At 37.7% G+C, this 13111-nt stretch overlaps 1 protein-coding gene across 1 annotated transcript in view; it reads right to left on the reverse strand.

Annotated features, from left to right (window-relative positions):
* Positions 1 to 4038: 4038 nt before the first annotated feature.
* The window catches only part of ptprs (protein tyrosine phosphatase receptor type S), a gene marked incomplete at its 3' end in the record, with an annotated part of 150986 nt that continues 141913 nt past the window's right edge, over positions 4039 to 13111 (reverse strand). The window contains 1 exon segment of the mRNA NM_001141992.1: positions 4039 to 4225. Coding sequence (NP_001135464.1) covers positions 4039 to 4225 — 187 coding nt within the window.

Genomic DNA, 13111 nt, shown 5'->3' on the forward strand with positions numbered 1-13111 from the left:
ACTTAGTGTTGAACCTTTTATATAGGCGAGTTGGGTCGACATGCTAGGATCATGTGAAACGGTGTATTATAGGATAACACTGGAAATGAATTTGAGATGTAAATTGCTGTCTATTTAAATATATGTAAATATTTATATTATCTGATTACATTAAGTGATATGTGTTATGTGACCTGTAGCACTGATTTATATAAGTAAGGACTTTTGACCTTATTGCACTCTGTTTAGATGGTTCTTCCATGCGATCTGTGATATTAGCAAGGACATTTAACTTTTATTACCTTTTACCAAGAGGACGTTAGTGGCTTCACTATGGAAAACTATGTGAATTAAGATGTAAGTAAGGGCACTGGACTAAATTCCCCTCCCCTATAGGAAACAACGTGTTGTGTGAATAGCCTCCACTGGAGGGGCTGTGTGCACAGGAGTATCTAAAGTGCCCATATTGAGTGACACTGCACTGATGCGGACTGATTGCGCCTTGAGAAAGTCCCAGGTGTCGGCCGAATATTGAAATGTTAAAAAAGTAACGTTTCTGGGCACGCCCCTTCTTCAGCTTTGCCAGGAGTGGTGAGATGGAATGGTAGTGCTAAGTACTGTACACAGTTACCATCAGCAGCATTTCTTATCAACAGACATGTGGCTTTCCATAATAATATTTTGTAAATATTTGGTTTTATGGAAGTTTTATGTCACTTGATCCTAAGGGGAGGGTGTATCCACCAGTTGTGATTAAAGGCCCTGATATGGGTGCTATTTTCATTTAGACTATATGCCTTCCATCTGTGCACTTCCATCATGCACAGTGGCCACATTCAAACACCCATCTCATTTGTGAGCCAATTGTGAATATTTATGTGTAATGCACATTTCACTGTGATTCACGAGTAAAGGTAAGATGGGCACAGCAGTGGAATATTTAAGCATTTAGGGGAAAACATGCACTTAACAACCATATGCAAATAAATATGCACTGTGCAAAAATTTATAAATGAATCCCTTGTATTTTTTCTTTTGGGAATGCCTTACAGCCTGGTCAGTGTGTGTGATGGGAGAGAAGGTGTTAGAATATGGCTCTAGTTCATAGTTGGGGTGAAGGGGCTGAATATGCTCCTTTCTCTGAGTGTAAGTATGTAGACATGTATGTTTGAATGTACATTATTGTGCAGTAAGGGGGGCAGCATTGCTACCTGTGGCACCAAGGGAACTCACCAAATCTTATTCTGTTAGAAGGCAGGTTTCATTTTGTATATATCCCTTCTTATAAAGTCTATTATGTTCTGGCTTAGCCTGCCCATTGATTTACAGTCCTGTTTCTAAACTAAATAATTAATTTATTAACCATTAAATATTTATGAATTTTACCTTCATTTTCCATAGCGGGAACACCTGCTTTTGAGACCCCCTCAGTTTTGCACTGCATTTTTTTCATGAAAAAGGATCTGTAGAATTTGATTCTCTGCTGCATGAAACACCAAGTTCTGCAGTTTTTCTCCCATCTGTACTACTATGTTTATGCAGTTCTCATAATATGGGTATTGAACCTAGGATGCCATGAATAACAGGACTGTGGCATAAGGATAGTATTTTTTCCCCCAATAATATAATTTATTTTGTTATGTACATTTGTGAGTGGCTCCTACAGACCTGTTATTACTTTATCACCTAGTTATTGTATACAGGCTTAGTGCTAGAAAAGTTGCTTTTGGCATGTCTGTGAACATTCTCATTCATCCAGGTCATGGTATATCTGTAGTAAGTCAAATCAACTGGACTTTTGTGTTTTTCCTAAAGATGTTTTGCTAGTCACCTGACAGGCTTTCTTAGTTCAGAATGACTTGTACAAGGATACTCTGGAATGTTGCACCAATAAGCATAAGCATTATCTGTTTATCATAACAGAGACTCAAGTAGGTAAGGTGTTGATTGTATTAGCAGGATTGGCGCTATGAGGTTCAGATATATGACACCTGGGTTAAAATACACACACACATGAGGTGAAGACTTTCACTGAACTCATTAACACAGTGGACCACAACATCAAGTTTAAACAGGAAAATGTGCAAGGTAACACACTGGCTTTTTTGTTTGGTAAGAGTCGGAGAGCTGGAAACAGAGGTGTACAGGAAACCAATCCCCATAGTCCGGTACCTGCTGTTTGAACCCTACATCACAGAGCAGAAAAGATCCCCTCCAACAGAGAGGCTAAAGCAAAAGAGTTGGAACATCTCAGAGGGGCTCTTAAAACTTGCAGGTATCCAGACTGGGCCTTTGTTAAAACTTTGAAAAGGAGAAACAATACCATTAAAACTACCAGTGAAGGTGAAAAGTATGACAGTCGAAATAATTTATTCCTCCCATATGTATCTTAGAAGGATTTAAAATAAACGCTGTATAACCGTCTGGTCGAAACCAAGCAACACACTGAGGCAGCAACTGGTTCACCCGAAAGACCCAACACCAAAGCATAACAAGAGCAACATTGTGTATTCAGTGCAGTGCTCTGATTTATATGTTGGACAAACGAAACAACAGTAACACCAATGTTAACTGGTCCGGACTCAGTTGTGTACCAACATTTAAAGGAAAAAAAGGCACGTTTTAAGACTGCCAAGTTCACATTCTGGACAGGGAGAAGGAGGAAGAAGAGAGGTGTTAAAGAAGCCATATATGTAAAATTGGAAAAAACCAAGCTTTAATAGATGTACGGGGAGGTGTGACATCAGTTGTCTGCGACATACAATGCTGTCTTGGCACCTCTCCCAGGACAGATTAATAACACTTCAAAGCTCCAATCACACCAATATAATCAAAACCTTTCCTCCATGAGGTCTCTGAACCCATGCTGGTTATGATACACAGATTATGCTGATAGAGCAACATTCCAGATTATTTATTTCAGGAAGATCTTTGTACATGTCATTCAGAATAGAAAAAGCCAGTTGGATGAGAAGTGATATGTCTTCAAGAAGAACACGGGAAGTCCAGTTGAGTTGACTTATTAGTACAGATATTTCTTTTGGTAACTTTTTTCTGCAGACATCCTTGGTGGCAGTTTGTTTAAAAACAGAAAAAAAGATGGGTGGCGTTTTAAAGTATACTAAAACGTGTTCCAATATGAGACAAAAAACAATAGGATTGTAATCCATCAACATGGATTTATGTTAATATTAATTACAAAGTGCAAACATACTGTATATACTCGAGTATAAGCCTAGTTTTTCAGCTCCCAAAATGTGCTGAAAAAGTCACCCTCGTCTTATACTCGAGTCGGGTGCCATGGGTCCCTCTAGACTAGCACCCTCTGTCCTTTGTGTGCAAATTAGGCCACCTGCAACCAGACCCTCCAGTGCCCTGGCCAAGGCTCCCACTAGCAATACTTATTTCCCCTTACATCTCCTCCGGGACCGGGTCTGCTGCCAATTTGCCAATGTGCAATGAGCGTGGGGTTGTTTTTGTTGACCCTCTTCTCCGCTTACAGAGCTAGTTTACTGTTTTTCTTTGAAATAAATATTGAAAAACATATACCCCACTGATGCCTCAATTAATGTAATTTTATAGGTATTTATTTTGATTATTAAAACTTAGCAGTAGCTGCTGCATTTCCCACACTAGGCTTATACTCGAGTTTTTCCAGTTTTCTTAGGTAAAATTCGGTACCTCGGCTTATATTCAGATCGGCTAATACTCGAGTATATACGGTACTCAAAAATAGAAAACCATAACAGAGACTTAAGCAGGACTCTTTGTGAAATAGCACTGCAGTATTTTGGAGCTTTTTGGAAATCAGGTTTTCAGATAATAGATCCTATACCTGTATAAATGTGGGTGCAACACTAACTGCAAAACAGATTAGCCATTAATGGGGAAGATTTACTTAAAAATGGTAAAACAAAGAGAAGATAATAAATATAATTACCATCTTCATCAGTTCGTATCTCAACAGGTGGGCTCTCTGGGCCAGGTCCAACCTCAGTGTGTGCCACTACTGTAATACGATATACTGTCCACTTCTCCAATGCTTCCAACAAGATCTGGGTGGTTTGTGGGGGGATGTCCTTTACTTCTTTGGGTCTGGTGTCGTCAGAATCCAAAGCAGAGTAGCGAACACTGTATCCAGCCAGAACACCATTCTGACTTTCAGCTGGAGGTGGTAGCCAACTTACCAGTATTGTGGTTGACTTCGAGCTGACACACTTTACATTTCGAGGGGGGGCAGACGGTTCTATGAGAGGACAGTTAGGAGCAGGAGAGATAGAAGGCAGACAGAGAAAGAAAAGATGGAAAAGATAAAAACAAAAAAAAAGAAAATAAAAAAAGAAACTCAAAAAAAAATTACCTTTTTAAAAACAAACCATTAAAAAAAAATAAAAAAAAAAATAAGATCTTAAAAATAAAAATGTAAAATGGATAGGAACATAAAGGAATGCAAAATATTGTTCTTTTATTTTTTGTATTCTACTTTTTATTAAACTTACAAACCACTTTTTATTTTGATTTAAGTTCTTAAGCAACTTGAGCAATCTTGTATAAAATGCATGTACAAGACTGGAAGATATACATGTGAAGCTAGCAGTTAAGTATTAATAAAAAAAATGGATTTAATAAGTTTAGTTTGTTTAAAAAATGAAAGCAAAGATCTGATTGGTTGCTACAGTTAACTATACTGGTGCAGTTTATAACCTATATTAGAAAATCCCACCAATATTTGCCTTTTTACCCAAAGGAATACAGTATGTGTGAATGTTTAGCACCTGGTTATAGGTTGTCACTTACTGCAGAGATAACTATAATTATGATCAAACAGTAAAATAGTTGCACAATGCACATCTTCCCATTATGCTATATGGGGATCACTCATGAGATGCCATGAGGTATCTATTATGGTCTGAAAGGCAGAAAGTATTTTAAGAGAATCTTTTCTTTCTATTTATTGATGAAGCATTACAGGATGCAATGTTTCACAATTCTGTTCTTTAATTACAATTTCCTATGAAAGGTAAGAGAAAAGATACTTTTACCCTAAAGTTTACCCAAAGGAACACTGCATGTTTTTGCTGTGATTATTGATATGATTATTGTTTGCGGCATTCTTTATGAATGATAGGATAATTATCTAATTACAGAGCAGAGTAGCAAATGACAGAGGTCTTAATTAAAGGGCTAGTAACAGAAAACAATTAAAATAATTTCTATATTATTTTCAAGAGCTTCAATTAACCTGCATTTTTAGAAATACCTTTCATTTTGATTAATGAGTATTACTTAAAGTAGTATTTTCTTCTTAATTTTTATGCATGTCCCAAGCAACCCACACAGTGCATAGGAATCTGCCAATAAAATGGCAGGGCTACAAGACCTGTGTCTTCTGAGTAACTGTGCAGTTGGCTTGCTAATAAAAAACCTGTTGCTATGGGCAAGTTTAGTAATTAGCCCAGAAGATGAAAGGGGATTTGCAGCAGCCTTGAATTATGCAACCCTTTCTTAAAATGGTGAACGCTTAATGAAAATGTACTGCATTGGCACAGTAATTAGTGAACCTCTACATGCTTCAGAACTATAATTGCAATAATAGTTAATTTAATTTATAAAAATGTGCGTGATTTAAAAGGGACAATAAAAACCCATAATAATCACAACTAAACTTGACTGGGACTTTTCCCACAATTTCCAGGGTATTTATAAGAAATGTACCACTATTCCATTTATTTTTAAGCTGTAATTATATACATTTGTGAAACAGCAAATATTAATAAATGCCGTCCTTAGTGACCCTATCCCAAACTTGACCATCATAATGAAGTCTGCATCACCGTTTTAATCCAAATTAAAAAAACCTAACTGTCTAAGAATGACAAAAGGGCAGATTTAACATTAATCGTCAATGAACGATCCATTGTAATCATGATCAATAAATTACTAATCCATTCATGACTGAATAAGTCTTGAATGAATTAATAACCCATTAGTCATGATCAATGGGTTATTACAACAATAGGTAATTCACAATAAATTATATTGATTTATTATAGATAGAAATAATGTTACAATATCTACATCAACATCAAACTTTTATGTTATTTAACTAATATAATTAATCTGACAATAGTAATCAAATACACTTAAAATACTTTAAACACCCCACCCCCCTTTCCCCAAAATGCTATACTGCCCATAGGATACTATGGGAATTTGGGAATTGATCCTTCCGATTAACAGACTCCTCTTTTAGAAGTCTGAGCAGTGGTTTAAGCGGGGAAAACAAAATGCAGGGACAATATGTGTCATACGATGCATGGCGTGCACAATAAATAATCCCTGTCCACAGTGAGCTGATGGCCAACCCACTTGACAATCCATCAACATGACCATTACGTCTAACCTCCTCTTTTGAGCTCCAGCAGTGGACTAATGCTCCGACTCATAAGGATGGCCACTTTCTGGACTTAGTCTTTACCAAAAATCTGTCCCTTTCTGATTTTAACAGTGTCCCCTTTCCCTTCTCTGACCATCACCTCGTTACATTTTCTGTCTCTCACTCTCCTTCCCAACCTGCTCCTTCCCCCGCTGTATTAATTAGAAACACACGTGACGTAGATCTCCCGGCCTTAGCTCGCTCTTTCAGGTCCAGTCTCTCCTCCTTTAATGAGTTGTCTGACCCTGATACCCTGGTTTGCGAGTACAACAGAATACTAGCCTCCACCATTGATTCATTTGCACCCCTTCAGCCTAAGCGCACTCGGGTGCAAAACCCCCGCCCCTGGCTGAATGTGCACACCAAATTCCTACGCTCCTGTGCGAGGTCTGCGGAACGTATGTGGAGGAAATCCCGTACGCAAGCAGACTTTTTCCACTATATATTCCTATTAGCCTGCCTAAATTCTGCCCTGTCGAAGGCTAAACAGGAATACTACAACACCCTCATAAACAGTAATAAATCCAACCCAAAATGCCTATTTTCCATATTCAATACCCTTCTGCGTCCCCTTCTGCATTCGATTGGTCTCCGTAGTGAGGCTGCATCCTGGATCTCTTCCTACCTCTCTAACCGTTCATTCACTGTCTCCTATGCTAACAAAATCTCATCTCCAGTTCCTCTTAATGTGGGGGTACCCCAAGGCTCTGTACTTGGGCCGTTGTTGTTCTTCCTTTACACGCTGTCTTTGGGAGATCTTATCCGTTCATTTGGCTTCAAATACCATCTGTATGCTGATGATACCCAAATTTACTTTTCGACCCCTTCATTAACAGTTGAAACTGAGACTCAAATCTCTAACTGCCTCCTGGCTATCTCCAATTGAATGAACCAACGCCACCTCAAACTGAACCTAACAAAAACTGAACTAATGATCTTTCCGCCTAAGCCTGGTCCTACTCCCCCCTTTTCTATCTCTATTGAAGGCACCCTCATCAACCCTGTCAATTCCATGCGTTGTTTGGGGGTGATCTTTGACTCCAGTCTCTCCTTCTCTGACCATACTAACAACACTGTCAAAACCTGTCACTTTTTCTTACGCAATATTGCCAAAATCCGGCCCTTTCTTTCTACTGTAACAGCTAGGCTGCTCATGCACGCGCTCATCCTATCCCGACTTGACTACTGTAACCTGCTGCTAACCAGCCTCCCTAACTCCCATCTTTCCCCCCTACAGTCTATATTAAACACCGCTGCCAGAATTCTCCTCCTCTCATCAAGGAGAGTTCAGGCCCTTCCCCTGCTAAAGGCCTTATCATGGCTTCCTGTTAAACAAAGAATAGTTTACAAACTCCTTCTCTTAACCTTCAAAGCCCTCCATTCCTCACTACATCTCTTCCCTGGTGTCTCCGTACGTTCCTGGCCAACTCCTTCGTTCCTCGCAGAGCAACCGTTTGGTTGCGCCCCCCACTACTCTGCTGTTTCCCGCCTTAAACCCTTCTGCCTTGCTGCCCCTTATATTTGGAATTCCCTCCCTGATGTCCTCCGGAGAGAATCCTCCCTCAGTCTTTTAAAACTAAACTTAAAGACTACCTTTTGGAGCACTCACCCAGCACCTGATCTGGAAACTGGCACTTATACTGTAATGTCACCCACTGTGACCTATAGCACTTACATTTGCCCATTTGTGTCTGTTAGTTACCCCTCCCATATAGATTGTAAGCTCTAGGGGCAGGGACCTCCTTCATCTTGTGTTTCTGACTCTTATTGCAACTGCGCCTTGTATTTATTGTATTTATTGTTGTACTTTGTATTTATCCATTATCTTTAACCCCCTGTCTGTATTAATGAATTCTACTGTACAGCGCTGCGTACATAAGTAGCGCTTTATAAATAAAGATATACATGCATACATACATACATTATTACTATCTATTTAAAAAATATAAATGTAAAGTTGGGCTGAGCATACAGCTCCAACATTTCATACAATTATCCCATCATTTCATGAAAAATGTGGCCCACAGCATTTTCATGACACAGTCATGAAACATTTGAAACCCCCTGTAACCTTTCTAATGGGAAACTTTGCCATCCAAACAATCCTCTATAGTTTGCAAAAGAAGAAGGAACGAATGATGGTAGGCAAAAAAAATTACCTTTGCAGAAATCATTTATCTTGGATTAGGCTGATGTGAAAATGAGTAAATGTGCAAATTCTGGTAGGTAGCAGAAATGCAATTAAGATCATGGATGTGATGGCAGTAGAATCACATGATTAGAGGTGTTGCTCCTTATTAGCAATATTGAAACTTTAACATAAGATTCAGTTTTATCTATTTATGCACACATACAATAGGTTCAAATTCAGCTAGTCAGCCTACCACAGTGTGAAGCCAAGTAGCACCTAGCCTGCACAATGTCTACTGGTCAATTACTAATACCAAATGGCACATAAAGAGGCCCAGACAAATGCTACACAATTTCTATTATACAAAAAAAATTGAGTGTGTCACAAAAAACAGTAACAACATATGCTTGTTATTTTAAAAAGTATTGGGTTAGTGTGCATTAATAAGCATTATGGATATCATGAATTTAGAACCAATTAGATCTGAGTAGAAATATTAAGACCCCTGACCACCAGAAGTTTTGTTACACAGTGGATTCAAAAAAGGACCACCAATTTACAAAGCAATTTAAATAATTAAAAACACCAACATAGGAAGCTGAAATTCACCAACATAAACAATAAATAATACACCAAGTCACATTTTTACCCTATATAGTTCGTCAGCACAGAGGTTACGGTCCCCTCTCTCCTAAATGGGGGTATGTGGTCATTAAACGAATATTTAAGTTGCAGCATCTGTGGCCATCAGACAAATAGCTGGTTATTCAGTTTTGACTATAAAAAGCACTTCAGTGATTTTTTTTTATGTGCTCACAAAAAGTGTAAGAAGCTTTCTCATCTCAGGTACCAGATAAGTTATAGAAAGTAGCAGCTAGTGTGTAAGAGTCAAAAAGGCATCCCTTGGGTTATATGTCTAGCAAGCCAAGCATCCCATGTAGGTATAGTACTCATTTGACATTTCCAGTTCCAATACCCACCCATACACTCAGTTATCCTGGTAAACATAAAACCTTTCCCAGGTTCTGTCCACGTGGGAAACTCCTCCATTTAAAGGAAATTTCTCTAGCTTTGGCTATTTTGACTGCCTAAAAAGCCAATCAATACCCTAATCTGCCATCAAAACATCACCAAACCACCATCATCCTTCCAAGCATCAATGTTTTCGCTGTTAATAACAATTCATGCTGATTCAGGTAAAAATTATTTTCTTCCAGCTATATTGCCGCTGCAAGCTGCTTTTCTAATGTGAATGGTAAGGCAACATATAAGACAACTCTGTTACACATCCTTCAAATTAGCCTTTATGCCACTGCTTTTTTTAAAAAAAATAAACAGTTCTGAAGCATGGAATTATTTTGGTTCACTAACTTTTTATTATGGTTTACATTTAGAAAAAAAACAATTATTGAGTGGATGCCTGATATGATGAAAGGTTTATCTTTATATACTTTTCTAATTTTAATTAGCTTTTAACAATTTAAGCTATGAGTTATACCAGGTTGTGAAAATCTCCAAAACTGGTGAGAGTGAGAAGCAATAACAAAAAATATAATAACTAATGGACAGTAAGATATTTAAGTAAAAATCAAAACATAAAAACAAAAAAAAAACTAAATAACTAGTTCAAGACCCATCTATTCACCTACCTGCACCACGTCAACAACTAAATAAGACTTTCTTACGATAAATAATGAGAGGAAGAAAGAGGTCAGACACTTCTAGAGATGGTTCAGATTATGTTACAAAAATCAGCTGCAGGTTTCAAATTATAAAGACATCTTTTAAATGGTTACTCTTGTGTACCATAAATAATTTCTGTTTATAATAGTAATGTAAGCCCATGGCTATACTGGCTACAAAGAATATAAAGATCATCACATGCATGTACATATTTTTTGTCCCAACAGAATAAAATCAAACTTTTTAATGAATTAATGTATATATCAAATATGCCAAACCACAAAGATTGTCTGACCTCCTATACGGTTATATAGCACTACTAGTTTGCGCAGTACATTGGCATTATTACTGATCTGAAGACATAACTCCTCAAGGACCAGTGCGTATTTGCTATCGAAGGATGAAGACCAACCACACCCAACAGGCTTACATGTGAATTGCTTAATAAGGACCTATTATTGAAATCCAAACCTGGATTAATATTACCAGTTCGGGAAACAGTGCTGAAGTCTGAAAAAGTATTTCCTGACCTTTTGAGTCCTTACAGTGTTTTTAGCAAGTTGCTAGAGCTTTGTTATTTACTCACCTCTTTTGACATTCACCAGGTTTCATGTGCCGATGCGCCAAGACCCTTACTGACCTCTTATTGAGGCATTTTAACTCTTAAAGTACCATGGATGTTTTGATTTTTTGGAGTTGGCAGATTTCTTTTTTTTTTTAATCAAGCCCACTGCATTAATATTGTGTTTATTTCAATTCAAGAGTACCTTATTTTGCTCATTTTTATCCAGTACTTAAAGAGATAAAATACACCCACTTCAGAAATAAAGAAATATACATTACCTTTAGTTTAATGGATTTTTACTTTAAAGTTTGATGGTATTAGTTAATGTACCCTAACAAGATAGAAGCACAAGTCAGTGGAAGAGGTATAAAAGTATCTCCGAGAGCACTGTGCACTAGAAGCAAGTTCATGTGAGAGCATGACAGAAACAACCACAGTGAAAACTAAGACATGGAGTGCAAAGCAAAGGTGCAATCCTATAAATACCACAGGTGACAATCCTGTCTTTTTTTTTCGAACATGCATTAACAAAGCCACAAATGAACAGAAAAAAAAATCTAAAGAAGAAAGACACTGGGGGTCTGTTCCAAGCTACTCCATCGCTTCCCAGAAGATGACGTGAGCATCAGGCACTGTGAATTCGGCATTCATCCAGAAGCAACTTTGCATATCAAGATAAACTTCGATGTCTTAGGGCACATTTTCATAGTTAATGCAAATCAAAGGGTAAGAGAACGGATGAGTTCAAAACCATAATCACAAAAACTACCAGGACAGCAATACAGACCACTGTTTTTTTTTTTTGTTTTGTTTTTTTAGGGTCCACCATATGGTCTATGTATATGCTTGGTCTGACTGTTCCAGTTTTCCTGGGGGCCTGAAGCAGAGTGTGGGTATAAATATTTCAGTTACCTCAAAAACATATAGATTGGTTCTGGCCCCTTGATTATTCCCTTATGACAAAATATCTATGTAAAAAGCAGTACACAAAAGAAAAAAGACAGTTTCAGATCACCAAAAGAAAAGTCCCAAAGAATTCTATCCTGACCAGTTGTGAGGCTTAGTTTGGAATGTACATTGAATAATGATACTTGTGCCAATAAAAATCCAATCTGTTGAGTAAAATGCAGATAGACAAAAAGAGACTGATCAGTCTCTAACATGTGAGATGTACACAAATCCATCTGAATAAAGAACTGTTAAAGATAATTCTTTGACTTACTCCACTTGTGGCTTCTGAAACTGCAATCTAGATGGTTTACTAGGGATGCAAGAAGACAGAACACACATAGTACAGCTGCCACAGCCATTCATGCAGTGAAAACACCTAATTAAAGCAAAGAACTGTGAAAAGCCCAGATATTTAAACCTTGCCATCCAAGGATTGGTTTCTCAATGCAACAGCAAGGTTACAATCCATTAAACTAAAACTATCTTAGGATGGCTGTTCATATTTCATGGTGGTGTCCATTCCAGTCACACTAAAGTGTAAAGATGTCTGACACTGAGTCATTTATTATTTTAAAATGATTGTGTTACCTTTTCTGTATTACAAACACATTGCCATTTTCCCTTGCATTTCAAATACAAGTTTCTGATTTGATGTATATCTGTTTATGATTTAGAGAAAAAATGTTTAAAGTGCCTCTAATAACTTTTCCCCATATATGTCAGTAAAACATTCAAAGAAGCTAAGTACACAAAGCATGCAGAAAATAAATATACTTTCACATTTATCTACTAAACAAACCTTTAAGTTAATGGCATGCACATTGAATTTTGTCTACTTTGCACAAAATACCATGTGTCATAACCTTTAAAGGACATGTAAACCCTATATTTTCCAGCCATGTATATAAGTTGGGCACGTCTCCCCACCCAAAAAGCATCATTTGTACTGCATATATCCCTCCATTTGCCAGAGCCTTCACATTTTCTTAAAATAAATAGCAGCTTTCACCCAGCAGACATTTTGCCTTTGACATCTTGCTTTGACTAATAATTGTAATGGTCAAGCTGAGCTCAGGAGAGGAGGTTAGGAGAAAAAAAACTGGAACAAACAAGCTAGAGCAGAGTTCCTATGGGAACAAGCAATGCCATCTGTTCATTGGTTGCTAGACTGGAGGTTGTATTTAGTAATCTCAGCTGAGAGGAAATGAGCATGCTCAGTAGCCAACAGCTAAAGAAAATTCATGAGGGAGGGGGCCGAGTAGGTTAGAGGAGGAGAAGGAATTCAAAGAGAAAAAGGGGATTCCTGCAACCTTACTTTTATTTCAAAGAGGCTGTTCGCATTTGTGTGTGAGAGGTTTATGTGTCC

Source organism: Xenopus tropicalis, chromosome 1, assembly GCF_000004195.4.
Source record: "Xenopus tropicalis strain Nigerian chromosome 1, UCB_Xtro_10.0, whole genome shotgun sequence".
In the NCBI taxonomy this organism is placed as follows: Eukaryota; Metazoa; Chordata; class Amphibia; order Anura; family Pipidae; genus Xenopus; species Xenopus tropicalis.